This window comes from Salarias fasciatus, chromosome 18, assembly GCF_902148845.1.
Source record: "Salarias fasciatus chromosome 18, fSalaFa1.1, whole genome shotgun sequence".
NCBI classification, from domain to species: Eukaryota; Metazoa; Chordata; class Actinopteri; order Blenniiformes; family Blenniidae; genus Salarias; species Salarias fasciatus.
Genome location: NC_043762.1, coordinates 28,177,554 through 28,199,557, shown reverse-complemented (window position 1 = coordinate 28,199,557; position 22,004 = coordinate 28,177,554). Strand labels below are relative to the sequence as shown.

At 45.1% G+C, this 22,004-nt stretch overlaps 1 protein-coding gene and 1 long non-coding RNA gene across 4 annotated transcripts in view; one reads left to right on the top strand and one right to left on the bottom strand.

Annotated features, from left to right (window-relative positions):
- Positions 1–22,004, top strand: part of LOC115405754 (guanine nucleotide binding protein (G protein), alpha activating activity polypeptide, olfactory type) — a 38,222-nt gene that overhangs the window by 5,711 nt on the left and 10,507 nt on the right. Inside the window, exons 1-5 of one of the 2 annotated variants that reach the window (XM_030115455.1) lie at positions 7,614–7,805; positions 8,111–8,183; positions 8,992–9,046; positions 9,224–9,343; positions 15,190–15,287. In XM_030115455.1, the coding sequence (XP_029971315.1) occupies positions 7,667–7,805; positions 8,111–8,183; positions 8,992–9,046; positions 9,224–9,343; positions 15,190–15,287 (485 nt within the window). In that variant the 5' untranslated portion in view covers positions 7,614–7,666. Of the gene's footprint in view, positions 1–7,613; positions 7,806–8,110; positions 8,184–8,991; positions 9,047–9,223; positions 9,344–15,189; positions 15,288–22,004 lie in introns of those variants that run through there. The other variant, XM_030115454.1, reaches the window with a different exon arrangement.
- On the bottom strand, positions 1,359–7,149 carry LOC115405783 (uncharacterized). Of its 2 annotated transcripts, XR_003933464.1 has the most exons (5): positions 6,782–7,149; positions 6,561–6,650; positions 6,066–6,137; positions 4,259–5,407; positions 1,359–2,462 (listed from the first exon to the last, which is right to left on the bottom strand). It is a non-coding gene; the product is annotated as an uncharacterized LOC115405783 (long non-coding RNA). The 2 variants fall into 2 exon arrangements; XR_003933463.1 differs by lacking the exon at positions 1,359–2,462 and having other exon boundaries at positions 3,096–5,407.

Sequence of the window (22,004 nt, the reverse complement as noted above, 5' to 3'; positions counted from 1 at the left end):
AGGCGTGTTTCTGACACTTTGTACTACATGCAAGAAAACAAAGTTGTTGTTTTTTTTTTATCCTTTCATCTGAGTGTGTGAAGCCAGTAAATGAACCAAGGAGCTGCTGACCGGTGCACACAGGCTCGTATTCACTCAGAACAGGGAGAACTGAGAGTGAAGCTGAAACGTGAGTGTATGTCCGTTCTGTACCAACAACCAGCAGTTTAACATCAACACTGCTATAGTCAGACATTTAAATCTCTATGAATCCAAAAATATTATTTTAAAAATGCAGAATTTATCTCACAGCTTATTATTTTACAGAAAGATTTTAGTTTATTTTTTTTACAGCAGGGGTGTCAAACATAAGGCCTGTGGGCCAAAACTGGCCGGCAGGAGGCTCCAATCTCCCACCAAACCACCAAGCAAACTGTGAAGATTTCTAAGAGAACGTATCAGTAAAATTAGATTAATTGAGACTGCAGTCATTTTCTGTAGTAATTCTTTGATTTTCATCTGTGACACTTTGAACTTTACATGTAAATGTTATTTTGGCAATTTATCACACAGTCCGGCGCACTCGAGATGAAATTGCGTTTGACATCCGAGGTTTTAAATGTCTAAGAAGTTCCTGGACATTGCAACGGCCTGAGCTTGCAATTAATCATTATTCTTTCGAATAAAGTTTGTTTTAGCTGCCTATAGGTTTGAACTGGTGCGTTGCCATTATTTCGTGGAGGGGAAGTGTCTTCACTGTTTGCTCGCCGGGCTCAGATTCTGCACAGGCCGGTGATAGCGATCTGCTACAGCTTTCCTCGAATGTCCTCAACCGGCTGCTTCATATCTCTGCCTTATCACCTTTACGAGCCTGAACAACAGGCTGCCAGCAATGTCGTAGGCGCGACAGAGACGCTCGCCCAAACGAGGCAGGCGGGCAGAGAGAATAGCTTGTTGCAAGTCACCAGTAACTGAAAGTTCTGTCGGCGTATCGAGCCTGCGAGGCCACATTTAGGAAAGTCTTACTCATCCAGAGAGTATCGCAGCGCGCGGCCCTGCGCAGGCCCTGCGCTCCCAACGCCGCCGCAGCCCACTGAACTTTGCTTCTGTCTCAGTGAGTTTTATCATTGACCACGGCTGAACTTTGCTTCTGGCCGCGCTGCGTTCCCAGCTTATGTAATGTGCAACAGGATACCTGAGTCCCAGTTATTGTCATGTTTGCGGCCCTGACGGCGAGCGGCGGCCGGAGCGGCGTGGATGCTTCAGACCAAACGGGGAGCGCACCGCATTTGAGGGACGCTGGACTGTGTGTGTTCTCCATCTCCTGCTTACTGTTTAATTCATATTTCATGGCGAGTCTCAGTCCCTGCTGGGAGAGCTGCAAAGTTCTTTACAGCCTCAAAAAAAAAAAAAAAAAAAAAAAGATTGAAGAGGGTTAATTTTAGCTGGATTTTGTTTGGATCCGTGCCTCGTTTATACAGCACATATTTCAATTATGGCCTGTTCCAGAAAATACGTTTGGAGTTTATATGCATGTAAAGAGCTGTTTTAAGTGTTATTTATTGTTAGATTTGTCCACTGGAAATAATAATCGACCTCAGCCACTAAGCCTTTTTGTGACGCTAAACTTCTGTGGATGCATGCACATGAACATGAAAACAGACATTTGTCTTTACAGTCTGTGCAGGAAATGTCAAACATCAGGCGGAGGAGAGACGAATGAGACAGATTTTTGAGCAGAGAAGAACCTGAACAACAACAACAACAAAAAAAAAAAGATTTTGGCACACCGGTTTAGTTGAGTTTGAAGGAAGCCACAGTCGGCTAAATATAAATATCAGACAGTGCTTCCTAAAAAGGACAATAATTTATGCAGCAAAACCTGCTTCTGTATCTCTGAGAGCCTGACAGCAGCCACGGCACGCCTGCACTTCAGAGTGTGGCCACTAGAGGGTGGTGTGGCTCAGCCTCTCGTTTTGACCTTGCTTTCTGAGGTGGGGAGACTTTCTCTCTTGGTCTTTCTCTCTTTGCTTTTTCTTTTTTTTAAATGATGAAGCATTGATGGTGGGATTCCTATACCGCCACTGTCGGTGTTGAGTGTTTCAGGTTCGATTTGCAAGCTGCACAACTTTGTTTTGTCCGATTTCACTACAGGAAACTCGTATTTGCATTGTATTTTCATAATGGAGTCAACAACAGCAAATTCCTTGTTATATGTTACTCAGATAATAATCTATGGCTGCCTTGAGCTACCGAATGCCTGTAATATATGCATATGGTAAATGTGTAGTTAGTTTTGAGTTCATCAATGCAGCGGGATCGTGCTAGCTCAGCAGGCACACAAAGTTTTACGAGATTGTCTTGAATGAAAAAGACTATTCTTCCACTTCCACCGGGGGCTGCTCCCTGAAGGGGTCGCCACGGCGGATCATCTGCCTCCATCTCGTCCCGTCCCCTGCACACTGACGGGAACATTACCGCCACTGTCACACACACACACACACACACACACACACAAACCAATGGTAGTTTACATGAGCAGTGCTGAATTGTTGAGTGAAAAGTCCCAGCAACCCCCCCCCCCCCACCCCCCACCCCCCCCCACCCCCACCCCCACCCCCACCCCCACCCCCCCTTCTGGTCGAGAGGAAGCCACAGCGAGCTAAATGCAAATGTCAGGCAAGGCCGACAACAGAGAACAGTTTTTCTGTTTCCTTCCTATTGGCAGAACGTGTGACTCGCACTGCCAGACTGAACTTACTGATGCACACGTTCTGCTGTTATACAGGAAAACAAACTTAATCCAAATTCTTTATTTGAAATGAAGATGACGGGACGGGACAGACTCTCTCAGAACGAGGGCCGAAGTCTTCAGCTGGCTGTTCTCTGGAGTCAGAGTTCAGTTATTTGGTCGAGTTTAGCAAACAGACCCATAAGGAGTGCAAAGAATTCATTTGTTTTCAACTCCTCTTTCTGTTTGTCTACGGTATACCGCTCACGTGTGTTAACTGGGTCATTAGAAAACATTACGCTCATGGTTTAGTGGTTAGCACTCTCACCTCACCTTAAGAATATCCCCTGTTCAAGCCTGAATCTGGCTCCACTTCCTTGTGTGGTTTTTTTTTTTTTTTTTTTGCAAAAACATGCATCTGGAGTTAATTGTTGACTTGCAGATGATATTTTTTGGTGGTATTGATAGAATTTTGTTCCTTTTACACAAGAAACCAGTAAAATACTCCTGAACTTTGTTAAATATGTATTATGGCGGGTAGATAATGACTTTATGGGGATCTAATACAACAAACGGACAGTTCTTTACCATGTTATCACCATTATTATTTATTATTTTTTTAGGCGTTAAGTCCTTTAATAGTGGAGCAGGTACTCACAGCCTAATATTACAGAAATGAGTAAGAATTTATGGGATTTTTTCTTCTTTTTTAAATCAACATATATGGTGCAAGCGTATTTCCAGTTTGAGTCTATGTGGAGTTTGCACATTCTCTCTGGGTACTCTGGTTTCCTGCTGCAGTCTAAAGGCGTGCTTGAGGCCGTCTGCTGACTGTAACGTGCTCGTCGGCGTGAATACGAGTGTGTGGAGTTGTTTGGCTTTATATTTTGAGGTGAAACAACAGTTGATAATAAATTGATGTCGTATTTATGATGTGAAATAAACAAAAAAGTATAAAGTATTTGAGTGGAGTAACTCCAAATTGTACTGCGGAGGAATATTTAGTGTTTTTGCAGTACACAACTTGCTACCTCTACATCTGAGTTCAGGTCTCAGTGTTGTGTTGTGTCTGCCACTCTCAAGAAATTTGTTTTTTTGTTTTTCTTTTTTAAATCACTGTTTACTTTGAATTTTTTACCATTTGCTTGGTCGGATCGCAACCTTTTGCGGACTGATTAGGGACCACGAACCTCGTGTTTGACACCTTTGGTTTAGCCTAACCAACCTATAAGTAAGAAAGGTTGCAAATGATCTTTTAAAAAACATGCTGCTTATGTTTCCAGTGAAACTCCACAAGTCTGCTGCTAATATAATTAAATCCAGAGACAGTATATTTTATCAGTATTTCTATTTTAATCAGTTGGATGTCCTAAAGTAATAAGATATTTCTAAATTAAGTACATATAAATAGTTTTCATGCCCTTATTGGGCTCTGCATAAAGTAACTACTCATTTGCTCTCATTGTGTATTTGTCAGTCTCAAGGCTCTTTTTTTTTTAAATTAATTTTACTTTTATTGTTTAAATATATTGTGGTTGTTCTTCTTACTTTGAGTACGGATTGTTGGTGTCAGTCAGTGAGAACTTCCCCTCCAGACAGAAGGTCCGGTCCGGCCTCTGGGATGACTGTGCAAAATATAAAACTGTAAAAGAAAGCATCACTTGCCATTTTACAAGAAAAGCAGCAACTCTTCTTTATCTATTCACTGTAGAATTCAGGTTTTTTTTGTTTGTTTTTGTTTTTTAAGAATATGTCTTATAAAGGTGATTTTAGTCCGGCTGCATGTGGCCCCTGGTTTGACTCTATATCGTACTATTGATCATTCTTTGCTTTATTCTTTTAGGCTTGGTGAGGCATAAACATGTTGGAATATGAAGCTTTGTACATGAAAATGCACTGTCATATAAAAATACCATATATACCATTAAAATTACTGCACTTGAGTACAATTTATCCCCACTGTACTATTTTTATATTCACACTGTAGCAGGGATGGGCCGGTTTGAGCTGCACGGTGCTGTCGTGGTCAGCAGAGAATTAGCACAGCGTGACTCTGGGCTGGAAATCATTTCAGAGTGAAGTTTGCATGGTTTTTCTGTGCACTTCTCTGAGATGCTCTTCGGCGGGAATATGAGCGTGTGTCTCTGTTCGGCCTCTGGACGGGAAACATTTAAGAATTCACCTGCAAACAGTGATGCTGTGTTTGAATATTTCGCCAATGAAAACATGCGGGAGCTATAAAGCTGGAAACAGCATGCGAGCGGCTGTTGTGTGAGCTACAGTTTTAATAAGTCGAGCAGTACCGTACGTGTGTGTCATAAACTGTGTTATCTTCATTTTGAAAGTCAAATATGGTTTGTGACCTGTCCAGGATGTAGCCTGCCTGAACACATAAGTCAGCTGGGATGGATAATGTGAGCACAGAATATAGATAGATGGATTACCAGTCCATCACAGCGCAAACAACCACACACACACACACTCGCACTGATTTACCTCACCTGCATGTTTTTAGACTGCGACTGAGTCAACCCACACACACAAGGAGAACATGCAAACTTTAAATGCATGAGAATCATAAAAAAAACAGACTAGTTGTGCTCAGAATTGCGGCGCTTTGAATTTGAGCCCCTTTGCCGTTGGTAGAACACGACTTTCTCACAGTACTGTCTTCTTCTTTCTCGATACAGCATTTAACTGGAAAATAAAGATGAAAGGACATAAAAATTAGTGACAGAATTCTGTTTTCAAATATGCCTAGTGCTTCCAGGAAGTCATATCTTTCCATTTTTATTCTTGCAAATAATGCAATATTTAGTTGGACAGTGGCTCTCAATTATGTGTGGCCAAACTTTCATAGAAATCCAATACGAAATATGTCAAATTTGGAGAAGTCCTCATTCCAGAAATCGTGTATTATACATGCTCTAGTTTAGTTTAGTGCTTTTTATGAGATTATCTTTTTATATAAATGGAGCACGAGGGTGTTTATCCTCAGTTTTATAGATTTAATGTCTTGACATGCCTTCTATTTGCATTCTGGGGCAGATATTTTAAGTTTTCTAGTGTTTTTATGAGTAATCTGTAAATCTAAACTGCAGTATTATTACTGTGGCGAGTACCGCTTCCAGTAACACATGACCTGTTGCCATTCCTAAAGTTAAATTGAATTCTAATAACTGTAATGATAACATGAACGGGTTGCCAGTTTGGGGTTAAGTGGGTCAGGGAGGACTGACTAAACCATGACAGCATTACAGTTAGAAAAATTCACTTATTCTGCAATATGCAACTCGAAAGAAACTTTTTAGGCTGCATTTGTGAAAACGGAATTACTCGTGATGTGTTGCCATACCTGCACTTTTAAAACAGCAGATAGGTGCAGTTGGGTTGCCAGTTTTGAGAAGGAGGTTGTCAGTGAGAACTGCTGAAAACAGCACAGTGATAAAGTGTTATAAATTATCTTACAGCATTTAACTTTGTATATCAAATATTTTAGGGTATGTTCAAGATAACAGGATTAATGAGAGTGACGAAAACACGTTGGTAAAAGCAGTATTATGTTGCCATACCTGCATTATTAAAAACTGGTTAACAACATGATTGCCAGTTTGAGCATAGATTCAACCCCTCAATATAAGCAGTAGAGTGATAAAATTGTTAAATTATTCTGCAATATGCCACCATGTACAACAGGTGTTATAGTTACAGAAAAGGAATTTAAGCATGTGTAATACATGGTGAGAATGGAAGAGAGTACTTCTCACAGGCAGTATGGATCATTTTAGCAGTGTGAGTATTACCTATACACCCCCCTGTCGTTCAGGTGTACCGTGATGTGTTGCCATACCTGTATTTTTGAAAAACAGGTGAAGCTCAGAGTACTAAGCAGTCGGGTTGCCAGTTTGGAGGCGAGGGGTCAGTGAGGACTGAGGAAACTCTGAAAGCAGCACAATGCTACAAATGAGAAGTCATTCTACGTTATGCAACCCCGTATGGCAAGTTAAATATAGTTATATTTATTAAAATGGAATTGCAGTTGTTTAGGTGTCTCGTGACGTGTTGCCATACCTGGACTGTTAAAAGCAGGTGAAAGGCAGCAGATATATGTGCGGTCGGGTTGCCAGTTTGGGGGGAGGGGGGGGGGTCAGCGAGTGCTGAGCAGACCCAGCAGACCCAGCAGACCCAGCCCCTCTGTGGCAGGGAACCAGGGAGAGGTTCCGGGTTTCCACCCCTCCAGCGATCAGTTCGATAGCGGGACAGCGGAGGACCGAACCGGGGAATGGCTCCTCTGAAATGCCGTTGAGGCTGCAGTTCGACGCGGGTTTTGTCTCCCACCTCCACGGCGCGCGGCTACTTCCTGGTGCCACAGAGAGAGGCAGTGCTGAGTTAAAGAGACAGAAATACTGATAGAAATCCAGATAGAAAAAATACAGAGCGAGAGAGGGAGCGAGCGAGCGAGCGAGAGAGAGAGAGAAGAGAGGGGCTGGAGACGCGATAGGAACAGTTGACTGGATTCCCAGAGATCGAACCCCCCCTCTCTCTCCCCCCCCGTCTCTCTTTCTTCTTATTTATGTGTTTATTTTCCTCCGCGGCCGTGTTGAAGCGAGCGGTTTTTCTTCGTGGGTCCGTGAACTCGCACACGGTTCGGATGACGGTCGGCTGCGGCTGAGGCGGAATTGTAACGGGGAATATATTCCTCCCTCCGACGGAGAAGCCTCGCACAGATTTTCCCTTTCCTTTTTTTTTTTTTTTTTACATTTTTTTTTTTGTACATTTTTTTATTTCACACCAGGTTCGTTCTCGTGTTATTTTTAAACCGCGACATCACTCCCTCCCTCCCCCCTTCTCTCTTCTCCTCCTGGTGTTTTATTATTATTATTTCTTCTTCTTCTTTTTTTTTTCCGATACGTATATTTTTAGCGGTTCCACAAGGAAGGGTTAGGGCGACGGAAGATGGGTTGTTTGGGCAACAGCAAGACTGAAGATCAACGCATCGACGAAAAGGCACAACGAGAGACTAATAAAAAGATAGAAAAACAGCTGCAAAAGGAGCGACAGGCGTATAAAGCCACACACAGGCTCTTATTACTGGGTAAGGCTGGTTCTGTGTGTGATGGCGATGTGAAATGTAACGTAATCCCTTTCGTTTACCGAACACGTAGCCCCATTTGACAGCGCTTGCAATAATATGTCATGGGGGTGGATATTGATGGTAGCGGAGCTCCGGAGCCTGCAATTACCTGCCTTCATTTACTAAACATTTAGCGGGGTTTTTTTTTTTTTATTTATAATTTGTATTTATTAGAGTGTGCGTGGCTGGCGCTAGGCGGGTTGTCCTGTTGTATTTTTTTTTTTAGTGTGGTATTTGAGTGTGTTTTCTGGTCTTATTTTCCGAAGGTGCGGGAGAGTCCGGAAAAAGCACCATTGTGAAGCAGATGAGGATCCTACACGTCAACGGCTTCAACGCGGAGTGAGTGCTGCTGCGTTCAATGCAGCTCCTTCTTACACGGCTCCGTTAGCGACTCCATGCTGCATTCTGTCCGCTTTCTGTTTTATTCCGTTTTATTTCCATGTTATTTCTCTCCTCCCGCCGCTGCTCATGTCGAGGCCGGAGTGTAGCCTGTGAATGGATTTTCCCCAGGCACTGCAGCGCCTGCTGGGCCCTGTATCCCATGCAAAGCAGCTAATATCTTTCCCTCCAATCTCTCCTCTCTTTTTTTCTTTTCCTCTCCCCCTTTTCTATTCTCACCTCCTTTTTCTTGCACAGTTATACGTGTGCGAGGATCTCAGTGTTGCACAGATGGCAAATAATTCACTAGCTTCCTGTTTCATGTGAGAGGGTGAAAGGTTGTGATCGACACAGGCCTATTGATGATTTGTTTTGCTGCAAGGCCTTGCATGGCATTGATCTCAACAGTGGTCTATTTTAAACAGGCCCAGTACACGGCACAGTCCTGTAACACTAGGAAAATTATATTTATGTATATGAATATACATGTGTGGTTTATTAATACATGAGGAAGGAGGATCTTAAGCAATCTGAGGCTTTTTTAAACAGTTTAAAAGCAGATCCTGGCCACATGACTGTATATTACTTTTGTATTTTACTGTCAAACCCCCTTCTGTGCCATGCACAGCTTATTCACTCGTCATGTATGTTTAATTGTGTTCAACCTGCCTGTAACCCCCTGCTTTACTCATGACTCGCCGGGTGGTGAATGTTTTTGTGGTTTGCTGTGTTTCCGGTGCCTCACACACCTCGTTCTGTCCCCACGCAGAGAAAAGAAACAGAAAATCCAAGATATTCGGAAAAACGTGAAGGATGCCATAGTGGTGAGTTGCTTCTGCATCTCCTAACCTAGTGTGCTTCATCGATCTCCTGGTACATTGTAATCCTATCTCACTGATTACTATACAGGCTTACAATAAGATATACATTTCCTGCTTTCATTCTGATTAATGCTTGTTTGTTGTTGTTGTTTTTTTCCTTCTGTAACTTCTGCCTTGTAGACTATTGTGTCGGCGATGAGCACTTTAATACCCCCAGTCCCGCTAGCCAACCCAGAGGACCAATTCAGAATCGAATACATCAAAAGCATAGCACCACTCTCTGACTTTGACTATTCACAGGTAAGACGTTTCTAAAAGTTGTTCTGTGTTTGTGTGCGTTGCTGTCGGTATTATGGACGGAGATCAGGTCTGTGATCTGTATTTGTGCAGCTCCAGACATCATGCTGTCTCTCTTGTACTCGTTGACGCTCTGTTTTATTTTTTTTTAAATGGAAGATGCAAAGTTCAGTGGTACATAATCAGCGGTTACGAGACGTGTTGAAGGCTTGATTACCTGCCGGACCTGAACCTGAGGTGCTGCATGCGGCTTTGAGCGCAAGTCAGAGCACATGGGACTCTTTTTCAGCGTGCGATCGGACATTCGATAGCACAAGGTCATGTGCTGGAAATGTTGATAACGTTCTACATAATTCTGATAGTGTTTATTGTTTGACTGTGCCTGTGCGGCACCCACCAAGCAGGAATGACACATTATTAAGGAGCTGCAGAGAGGTTTCAGTGCTGTTGGTGATATACTTGTATAAGAACGTAATGAAAGTACCCATGTGCTGTAGATCAGGTACGGATGTCCTGGTCAGCACTTCTGCAGCAACTCTGATAATTTATTCATGCCATGTAATGTAAAAGTTTGTTTTCTGATCATCTATTGAGGAACAAAAAAAAGATACTCATTAGAATTTAAGAAAAAAATGATTTCCTTTGTGTGGGGATTTGGTACTTTTCAGCTCATTCTGTATCTGAGAAGTGTTTTAACTGTTTTTTGTTGATTTATTGGGGGGATGATGCAAGGATGCAAAGCTTAGCCAATGTCAAGACCTTGTGGACAGAGTAAAGTTTATCTCTTTCGACTGTCCTCAGGTCTAATCCATACAGCCGCATACAGTACAGCTGTGTTTTGTCCTGGAAGTGGCTCGTTTTAGCATGACGGTTCCCAGCTTCCCTGTCGGCCTGTTCGTTTCATTCCATATGGCTGCAGCATCCGCAGACAGGCCGGACAGGGCCTTCAGTGGGAGCGTGGTGAACTGAGCTGCGGCCGTCCTCGCTGCTGTGATGTTGTGTTGTGCGAGGGCCGGGGCCATGGGGAGAGTCGGCGGAGAGTTCCCAGGCCCGGCCGGGCCAAGGGGAACAACATGGCTCTGTTTGAAGCGTCTGCGCTTGTCATCAGTCTCAGGCTTCGCTTGTGCCGTCAGTGTCACCACTACATTGTCACTCAGTGCCACAAGGCATGATATCCAATACAGCAGCACAGGAACACGGCCAAGGAGCACCTGTTGGCGCCGTTTTGACATGCAGAGGCGTATATTACCAGGAAAACCGCGGACACATAATGCCGCGTTTTTGTGGAATCAGAATGCATCACAAGTGCGCCGGTGTTTCTGTTGATCACCCGCTTTATGAGTACGAACGTGGACCGGTGGTAGCACGTTTAATGGGATGAAAATGTGTTTGACAGCGAGTTTTGTGTGTTCCAGGCACCAGCCCTCAGCTTCATGTTATGTGACATTAGAGGAGCTGCTACCGGTTGTAGCTGATGTTGAATCGGTGTGGTCAAAATTCCATTCGGTACCTTTTCTGTGCAGGAATAAGAAAATATCACCAGATATCCTGGATATGAGACCAGCAGGATTTAACTGTGAGAGTAGATTCAAGTGGAATTTTTCTACTGTATTTTGTGAATATCGGATTTCATCATTGGGAAGTTTGCTCAGGACGCTTCTTTTTCCATATTGACGTGTTGAGCTGCGTTGACCTTTTACTCTTTGTAATCAATGCCCCCCCCCATCCATACTTCTGCTGAAGCTTGCAGTAACAGTAGGTCTGTGGAGAAGAAGGCATAGATACAAACGGTCACTCATGCAAATAAAAACAAATGCCGCTGTGGCCACTCAACAGCATCTGTCAGCAGAAGTAAAGCAAATTCAAATGAACCCCGGCCTGTGTTTAGTCTGTGTGTGTGTGTGTGTGGGACACGGTGAAGCCTTCATGTTGGGCTCTTCACTCCAGCCATGCAGGCACCATTTGAAACCTGCCAATCTTGTTTATATACACCCTCAACAAAAGCGCCAGGAGTGCGTCCGCAGTTTGTTCTCCTCCGGTTGTGTTCGGGCTGCTGTCTGAAAGGTGAGCTTTATGGCGTATCCAGCCCCACCCTCCGATGAGCCTACTTTGGTGCAGAGTTACTGTCCTGATAAACGGTTTCAGATCCAGCACCGTGCGTTTAACTCGTGTGTGTCAACATCACGCTGACTGCAAATGAGTGTCCAGCGGGTTTTTTTTTTCTTTTTTTTTCACTTTTTCAGCGCTTTCTTCTCCTTCGTAGCCCGTCGGTGATTTTTGCTGTTTTGAACGGAGCGAGTCCTGCAAGTTTGTTTTCCATCTAATTGATCACTTGAGGATGGCCGATGTGGGGCAAAGGGTGGCATCGAGTGCTGCTCTGTTTTTGGAAGCATGTTATGAAAGATGAAGAGTCTTGAACAGTGGCTCTCTCTCTCTCTCTCTCCTTTAGCTTTTCCTCTCTTTTTTTTTTAAGCTAAATTTGTCCGTACTCTTTAACTGAGGTAACCCATGAAAGTCAGGCCTCTCCGCGCTGGGCGACTGTTATCTAACGCTGATATACTATTCAAATCCAATAAATGCGCTGATGATGGTTTACTGAAGCCCTGGCTGGCTGTCTGGCTGGCTGTGTTCGGAGGGATTGGAGGCCAGCGGCCGTTGCTGTGCATTTTTCTGTAGGGCCAAAGGTCTCTGTAGAACGTAACCCAGAGGAATTCCACTGTTCCCTTGTGACGGAAGATGCGAGCCGTTTGCGCCACAACTTTGTTTTGATAAGATGAATGAGATGTAGGCCGTTGAGTTCTCCATGTCAGCCTGACCCATTTGATTCCAGTGACATATTACATCACAAACGCAACTCGATTAACGCTGAAACTCAAGCTGAGCGGCGGTTCGGCTCCACAGAGCCAGCACCTCGTGGCTGCTGAGGGGAGCGGATTGAGACCAGCATGAGAAAGAGTTAAAAATAAAAAAAAAAAAAAAAAAGAAGAGGAAGAAGAAGAAGAAGAAGAACTTGTGTTTAAAACAAATTCCCTCCTGGTCTCTTTCTGTGTTATCAGTTCCTCTGTAGGGCACTGCAGCACACACTGCATTTATTCAAAGGCCCAGTGTCACACGCCTCTGTGGAAAAGAGCCCTGAGGACCATACTCTGCCTTTTTTTTTTCCCCCTCTCACTGCCCCTTCCACCCTCGACTTCTCATCCTACATCAGCCTTCATTGCTGGCGTAGTTGGGCCTCTCCTTCTTCTTCCGTCTTTTATTTTTAGGGTTTCAGCCCACCTCAGTGCCGGTGACTTGCAGGACTGAGAGCAGAGGACTTTATCAGTGATATTGAGTCTTACTGATATGACTTGAGGTGGGTGTTAAACTTTGACTGCAGCTCAAGTGGGAACAATTGCAAGCAAGAAAGCAAATATGGCTCCGTTTCTGTTTTAACAGAGTGTGGCACCGCTGGCTCACTCTTGTTGCCAGAAACTGAACTGTTATTGTGTGAAATGTTAATGTAGCATGTCTTGGTGCGGTGCGTTGCTCGCTAGCGTCAAGGTTTTCAGGTGATTCCTGACTGATTCCCAAAATATGTAACTTAAAAAAAAAAAAGTAAACAGATATCAGTGTCTGTTGTAATGAGTGGATCAGTGGATTTTCTTCATGTTGGACCTAATCACCAGATCTGCCGAGAGGAGATCTCCCGGAGCATGTGATCATTTATCAGGCTCCTTCGCCCTCTCTCCCTTTCTCTCTCAGTCTCTCTCTCACCCTCGCTCTCTCTCTGGTTCGGGGCTACTTCCACCCTCTGCACAGCCGGAGCGAGCGGCAGTGCTGAGTGCAGAGTCATGTGGTGGTTCCAGGCCAGAGGAGGAGCCCCTCCGAAAGACATGTGCACAGTCGGCGACCAGGGATATTAGCCCAATCATCTTTGTTTAGGGCATACAGCGAGTCCTGGGAAATGTCTTAGAGTCATTGATAAGATGAGCCCTCCTCATAATGCTGCCCTTTGTTGAGGAGCAGGAAGTCAGCTGAAGCACTAAAACTATGTATAGTCGTTTACAGCATCATGCCTATGGACGGATTTTTCACAGCAGGAGTGCAAGTTATATTTGTACGTGTTGGGGGACGTAAGGGACTGGTTTTTGAGTGTATTCTGTGGTGCCGGATTGCATCACAGCCCAGCTATACCATCAGAGTGAAGCGCTGTTTTGCTGGGAGTTTGGGCAGAAGAGCTTGTGATCAGGAAGTCATGAGTTTGTATTCAGGGACAGCTGGAGAAACCTGTATCAAGGAGGTGAATGAAACTTCAGTGGCCACCCTCCGTCCTTGCTTCTTGGGAATATTTGCACGCTCAGTCTTTCACAGATTGTTAATGCAGCGATCCTTTTGAAATGCAACAGACAGAATAAAGAAAAGGCAATGTTTACAAATCAGCCATCTTTAATAATCCCTCCAATTTGGCCTGTACGTGGTTTTTCACTTTATATGTTAAAAGTAGTCTGTGAGTTTATCTGTTGACAGTCAGCAGTTTATTTATGGTCTGGAGTGATTTAACAGATTACACTGATTCCCTGATATCAGCCCGCCCCAGATCGGCATGGAAGGGTGTAACGGTGATACTTTCAGAGGTAGTTCATCTGTGGCCGATGATAATTAGAGTTAAATTATTGAGAGTTGTGGTGAAAAGTCAAAGATAAACCAACGGAGTGAACGGAAAATGTGTGAACGTTGCGTCCTGACAGAAAGCATCTCATCTGTGATCTACAACCATCTGATCCATGCGTTGGGTGATCGGTTTGCCAGACCGGTTGTTCAGACGGACGTGAGCCTCTTCATCCACATCACGCTCCTGGCTGGTGCAGCTGCAGAAGTACAGAGGGCAAAGGAGCTGGCCCAAATGGAATATTCATCAGAGGGCAGGGTGATCAATAAATACACTCCGAGTCGGTAACATCACTCGTCCCGTCGCTCTGGAATAGCTCAGCCAGTCACAGTGATTCATGAAGACAAACAAGAGATGAAGCGATCGACATGTCAACAGATGTCAACAGCAGAATAGTGACGCTCCGATAGGCGTGTTTGGTTGTTTTGTAGCAACCTGGCGTTGCTTCTCAGCTGATTTACGGAGGGTAAACATGGTGGACGATCACGCGTAATGCCGCGGCGAGCCGGTGCAGCACTTCTGCATTCGAAGGCTGCAGGTTGACCAACATGTCTGTTCGTCCTGTTTTGTATACACACTGTGGATCATACAGTAGATAATCCAAGAATCCACTGTTCATTTATTGATGAATTAAGGTTATTTTACTTCTGTAACCGCAATCACTGTATCCAGAAGTCTGTTTCCCCACATTAACCGGTTGGAGTGTGATCAGACAAAATAACTTTATTTACATTTCAAGGATAATTAAGTTTTTTTAACGTGTTTTTTGTTTCGGTGGCGTTACATTGACACTGCACTGGAAAGTCATTGCTTCTGTTCATTGCACAAAGCCTGAAACCAAAATACCAAATATACGTGGTGCTTTGGCAATATCTGAGCTATATTTAGCCCGTTCTGGTTTATATGACCCACCAACCTGTTTGTGCTTCTTGCACCCACCTGTGGCTTGTACCCACTGTCCCGGACAACCAAAATACCACACAGCCTCACAGATTCAAGGTCGGGAAATCAGCAAAACGCCGGGCAGCTGCCTTTGGTGCTGCAGTGCCATTTCACAAAGCTACACTGTCCAAGAATTTATCCGGACTTTGGTTTTTGAAGAGTCCAGATATGTAAAATTGCACGTTGATGTCCTTTCGTTGTCTGCTTGTTTCTAAATGGTTTTTTTTTTGTTGTTGTTGTTTTCCTGTTTTTTCCTCAGGAGTTCTTTGATCACGCAAAGAAGCTGTGGGACGACGAAGGAGTGAAAGCATGCTTCGAGAGGTCTAACGAATACCAGCTCATCGACTGCGCACAATAGTGAGTCCAATCCTGAAAAATGCATTTTGTTGCGTGATTTTGGATTTTTTCAGGCCAGCAGGAGGAACTTGAGTTGAAGAGTGCATGCTTTATGCCCTGATTTTGTTTGTGCTGCTTTAAGACTCTTGGCTTGGGATAAGAGGGCTGGTTTGTGAACTGCAGTCCCGTCCCTGCTTTGTCTGCCCTCTTTATGTCGTGTTTGAGGCGAAGGCTTTTGTGGTGCGTGCTAGTGTCATGTCATATATGACTACGGCTGAGATATGTTTACCCTGGGTGTGGCAAGTCAAGCAACAATTGCAGTCGTCCTTTGGAAAATTATACATATATCTCCTCACGTCAGCGTGTTTGATAATTCTCCATGGCGATATGCAAATCCCGCTGTGGCCTGCGCTGGATCCACTGGGTCTGTGTGTGATATATTTGTCTGCAAACATTGTCCTAATGTGATTTTATGATGTTGGGAGTGATCATAGTGCACCTGTGGAGCTTCTAGAGGGGATTTTGGGTGTTTGGTAATGCTGGACTGATCCCGTGTGGGTCAAGATCGGAGCGTCATCTATGGACACGTTTTCTGAAATCAGTAGAATTGAAGCGAGTGTATCTGGGAACGGCTGATAACTGCACCGTGGGAAGGTGCAGAGGCTGATGCCCCGTCCCGCTTGTAGGGTGCTGGTTGTGGAAAGGCCTCCCTGGACATGCAAACCTCTCTGATTGTAATGCTCTCTTTCTGCCTGGTCTCTGGATTTCCTCTGGGCTCGCATGTAAATATGAAGACACGTACACGGCGCAGGCTCAGGGGTGCAGCCCACCGCCCGTAGTCCCCTCCCATCCCAAAGGTTGGCCGGCTTTATCTCTGAGGGTTCAGTCAAAGGCAGGCTTTATCAGCGGCGGCGGGATATTGGCTGGTTGCTAGCGATTCAGCCAGCCGGCGTTGACTGTTTCAGTGTTGGTAGACAAACAGTCTCTGTACTTCTTTCCTGAATGTCTTCCCTTCCTTGAACATAAATTTGACTCCGGGTCAAGTCTTCCCTGATTGCGCTGCCTGAGAGCAGCTCCATAGAAAGGAGAGAGAGAGTCAGGTGATGCTCGGAGAGTCATATGAATCCTTAAGGTGGAGCTGTTGCAGACCACGGCCCGGGTTTGTCTTACTTTGTTTTTATCAGCACAGTGTGTAAAAAAAAAAAAAATAAAAAAACGTAAATGTATTCACAGGTATAATTCTGGCTTTGTCTAATAATGTGTTGCCATCATAAAGAATCCGTTTTTTTTTTTTTTGTTTTGTTTTTTTTGCTTTTTTTGCTCCGTAAATGAAAGAATATTCTGTATTGCAATAAGTGGAAGCAGCGAGGCTTGCAGCCAGCTCAGCACTGATAATACAGCTGTCCTGTGACTTGAGTAAACATTAACCGAGTGAAGGAAGACAATGAAACGCATACAGTATTTAAACAGAGTGGTGCTGGCCTGTATGTGACTCTTCTCATGTCTGTTTTGGCTTTAGTCTCCATTGCTGTGCTCGCTCTCTCGCTCTCTCTCTCTCTCCTGCGTCACCGCTTCGACATGCAACACACAGCTAAATAAGTGTTGCTTAATTGTGTTTAGAAAGTCCCAACTTCAGCTTTGTTTTCAGGCTTTCCTCTTTTTCCCCAGCAGCACTCCCCTCCATTTCTTCTCTTCCGTGCCCTTCACGGCGCCGTCCTATCAGCGCCTCTCTGGCCAGTAGCTCGCTCCCGATTGGTTAACAGCTGGTGGGCAGTTGTACGTCTGGTCAATAAATCATCACCAAGGAAGGAAGTTTAATTTACGTGTGCAGAAATGATAACAGGTTACAACTCTGCCGTTCGGTTGTGTTTCCACCGTCTGTTTCTTCTTCTTCTTCCTTCTTCGGCGTGTTGCATCTGCAGTCAGTATTAAAACCTGACGTCTCAATTTGCCTCCTTTTTTTTGGTGTGTGTGTGTGTGTGTGTGTGTGTGTGTGTCGGGCTGGAGTGTGTGATTGAAGTCTGGAATTTGTCAGACTGCGTGGCCTCTCACTTACTTCCTCTCTGAGTTTTAACCTCTGCGTGAACTTTGTGGATGGAGGGCATTCATAGAAACGGCGTTATAAATGGCAGCAGACCTATCTGTGTGTAAAGGATTGCAAACACACACACACACACACATACACACACACACACGCTCACCTATTGTGGCTACGACCTCTTTAACTTCACTAACTTGTCTCAGCCGCCGGTGTGGAAGCAGTGAGACGCTGGTCGACGGCTCCTGTTGCCAGCTGGTTGAAAGGCAGGGTTCAAAGGTCAATTTGTCAGGCTCAGGCTGCGTCGGACCAAACACTTCAGTGTTTAAACATTGTGTGTTGAAAGTCCCCTCTGCCTTTTTGACAGTTTCTAAACGGCTCAGAGTTTATTTTCTGTTTTAGTTTTGACAACACGCACCTTGTTTTTCGTCAGCACCAGCAGCTACTTTTAGCTTCTCATTCCAGGAAAGTTTTCATTTCATCTTTTACTACTTTTCTCCACACCTGCTCTCTGTCTCTCCTCTGCTCTTTTGTTTTTGCGCCGAACGTCCGCTGATTTGTGTTTGTGCGCCGGCCGGGCTCTGTTTTAGATCATGAACGTGATAGCGGAGCTTTTAGTCACTCTGAAAGTAAATTAAAGGGGAAGTCGGCCTACATGTAGCCGTTGGGAGGCGGAACAGATTAGCAATTAGCAGCCTTGCGTTCGAGCGGTCAAACGCGATGGATGTGTTATCGTAAAAAAAAAAAAAAAAGACTCCAGAAAACAATCGTGGCGCCGCGGCCGGCGGAAAGATGAAGCTCTACGGCGTGTTTAGATTGCGTGAAGGCGGATGGTAAACCTCTGCCACTTGGGCCGTGGTGTCCTTCACAGACCTTGCTACACTGGCAGATATTTTTCCCTCGCGCCGGACGGCCCGTCGGACAGAGGCACAGGAAATAAGCGCGGGCCGATGGCGAGCGCTTGCTATGCCAAAGAGCACGTCTGTATCGATGCATTTGGAATCCTGTCACCCATTGATCCGACCTCTGCGTTGCACATTTATACGTTTTAAGAGGACAGATATGTGTCTGCCAGTTGATTGATTATGAGCTATTTTCGGCTGCGGCAGGCCGGTTCCATTGCAATGCCTTGGATGTGTCAACGGCAAAATCAAACACTTTTTCACACGCAAATCTCAACTCCCAGGCCTGTTGGCTTTTTTGGTTTTGGGTCTTGTTTTCGTTCCTCTTCCTATAAGAAACATTTGCTCCTGTCCAGCAGGAAACAAAGAATGACACCAACCATTGACGTTAATGATGAATTATGAATTTAATTGAATATACTGCGGTATGTTTTGCTGTAATCTGTAGCGCTCGTGGTGTAAACCTCGTTTTCATGATCCAGTGAGCGTCCAACAGCTATTCTCGGGTCACTTTTTTAAAAATCTGTGTCGATATGAAGCATGTTGACGAAATTGTTGAAGAAATTGAAGACAGTTGAGAGAGCTTCAGCCTGACGAGCTTGATTCACGTATGCTTTATTTGCGGTTTAACTACATCTACAAATCAAGTCATCTCCAGTTATTATTTGACAAAATCACACCCGGGCTGCACCCTGATTGCATCTCGACATACATTATCTACACACACACACACACACACACACACATACACACACACACACTAGGTGCAGTGAAGAGAGAGCTGGGCCTGACTCAGCCTTTTTATACAGATATCTTACTGTTCGTCTGGTCCAGATGATGATCGCAGCTTTATGGTCCCACTTCAGTTCAGTTTAGTGGCAACTTTTCTGTCTGCAGGCGTCTGGGTGCCTGAAGTAACGTCCAGCTGCTGCAGAAGTGTTTTCATCTTTTGAATGGAGGAAATCTCGTGACAGCTACGAGTTATTGCTAGTCCCCAGTAATCAATTGATCAGCTGATTGACTGCTGATGTCAGGGAAGTGAAGTAAAAATCATATCCCGAAATTGGATTGGACAACAAAAAAAACAGCGAATGCTCACACGTTTGGGTCAAAGAGAACATTTGGATGTATTCACTCACCAGACTTCGTGTCGAGTAATTGAATAATCAGGCGGCAGTAAAACGAAGCATGAAAGCACAGCCTGTCTCAACACTTTGGTCACGGACAGGAAGTTTGTGGCATTAAAATATTCTTTATATCATAAGGTTCCCTAATAAAGTGAAGAACGACTGAAGGGGATTTTTTATTTTTTTTTTTTTTGAATTGTGAGTAGTAATCGTCTGAATGTGTGTGTGATTTCACACTGAGTGAGAGGTGACGCTCTGGACATCAGGACGGGACACACAGAGTCCCGGAGGCGGAGCCGGGCCGCGGACAGAGGCGTCCGAGCCCGGGCCCGGTCCCGGTTCCCGGCCCGGTCCGCGGCTGGTGCTGGCGCTGGAGCCGGGGTGTAGCGCCGGTCACGGGACTACGCCGCCGGCCCGGGGGCCGCTGACACAGTCATCTGGGGCAGCGGAGAGCTAAGAATGGCGGGCATTGTCAGCCGGCCCCGGCCCCCGGAGGGCCTGCAGAAACAGAGGGGCTACGCTGTGCTAACAGTGGCTCTCCTCAATAAGGAGCCTCTTCTCTTCACGGAAGAGCCCGAGAGAGCGATATTTATACACTGGCTGCATGTCCCTGCTGCTTTTCTCTGTCACCAACAAGTTGCTTCGGCTCTTCATGTTTTAGCAGGTCTGGAGTTGTAGCGGAGGAGGAGAGGAGGGTTTTTTTTTACATTTTGAAACTGATCAGTCGGTATTGAGTTGAGTAATCATCTTAATGGTAAAGAAATATTTCCAAGTTTTTAAGCCACAGCACTAATGCTGGGCAGATCATGAGGGGAGTACAGGAGGAGAAGATTTAGAAATAGAAAACAACTAAAATAACATCATATCTGAACGACGAGCAACAATTCTGCTAACGAAGAAGAGGAAAATGAATTCCTCAAAAGCAAAATTATTATCCTAAACATATTATTATTATTATTCAAAATGTTGTCATATTAGATTGCTAAAACTCTCTTAATTCTGCCCTGACAGGTTAATATTTATTTATTTATTGTACCACAGGTCCATCTCAGATTAAATGATTCTAACAACTGTACAAATAACACTTTTTATAAATTAAAACAAATCCTAACAGGTCTCAGTCCAGATTAACAAAAACTTTTGTGTCGCTGGTTAAAATCAGATGACCCTGCTGTCAGCTGACTGAGGAGTAATCAAAGGCGTGTGTGTGTTTGAATATGTCTGTGTGTGTGTGTTTGTGTGATTCCTGACTAAGAGGAAGGAGCAGTTTTGAGCTGAGCTGCAGGATCTGATCCACTGAGAGCTCAGAGGGACTCCGTCTGCACAAACCACTGTCCTTAAGGTTATTAGAGCCCCCAGTGGGACCCGGTCCTCTCTCTCTCCCTCTCTCCCTCCCTCTCTCTCTCTCTCTCTCTCTCTGCGGGGTTCTCTCTGGAGGCCGGAGGAGCGATAGCGGGGAGGATGTTGGAGAAGAGCGCATGAGAACGCATGCCGAGCCTGTTCCAGGCTGTAAGCCGGGGCGCCGTTCCACGTCCTCGGTGTTCCTGAGGTTTACTCTTTCTTGCCCCCACAAACCCCAAAACTTGTGCGCCCGGTGGGTTTGGGAAGTTGTAGACGTCAGGATGAGAGAACGCGGAGACCGGCCCGGATATCTGAAAGCAGCTGGAAGAGCCTAAAGCGGCGCAGCGTAGCATGCTACATGTCACAAGATTAGCTTCTCTGCCAAAGTGTTTTTATTTTGTTTCTAGAGACCAGAGGCTGTGGCAGCTTCTCTCTCGTCCAGATTCTGAGTTAAATCACATCAGAGAGCACATGTTGCTCCGTGCCCACAAGTTTACGGCCCAAATGTAAATATCACAGGTTTCTTTTCTGTCTTTCGAATTGAAACAGTCACATTGTGTTTGTCGGTCCGTGTTAATTGTCGGTTTTGCCTCCTGGACGGCGCTGCACAGGGAAAGAAAAAAGAGAGAGAGAGAGAGAGAGAGAGAATTTATGTTCCTCTTAAAGAAGGGGAATTGTAGCTATAAATAGATTTTTATTTTTGGGTTAAAGTGTGCGTCCATTTTAAAGGACAGACAGACACGAAGCGAGGCTCGTGAATGGCGGATATCTGCGAGTCTGTTAATGTTTGCCGACCACACACTTACACACACACACACACACACACACACACACACACACACAAACACACACACGTATGCCTTTCTCAGTCTCACACACACACACACACACACACCCTGCTGTTGACCAGGAGTGTAAAGGCAGAGTCTGCTGGAGGACAGCAGCGGCGCTGCAGGTTCCCTGCTCAGAGATTGTGGAATGGTCGTCCACAGACCTCCCCCTCCTCCTCTTCCTCTTCCTCCTCCTCCTCCTCCTCCTCCTCCTCCTCCACTCTTTTACTCCTCCTCCTCTTTCTCTCTCTCCTCACTGAAACTCCCCCTCCTTTCCTCCCCCTCTGTCTCCCTCTTGCTACCCCCTCCCCTTTCACCCCCCCCCACCCCCCTTAGAGCTTATGTAAACTAGCTGTGGAGCCAGGGCAAGCTGAGGCTATTTTTAGCAGCAGCACTGCAGAGCAGAAACTGGCTAGGGTCACGTGTGCGCAGCCGAATCAAAGGGAGTATCCCGGCAATGCGCTGTAAACAAAGGGAAGGTCAGTAGCAGAAGGTGAGAC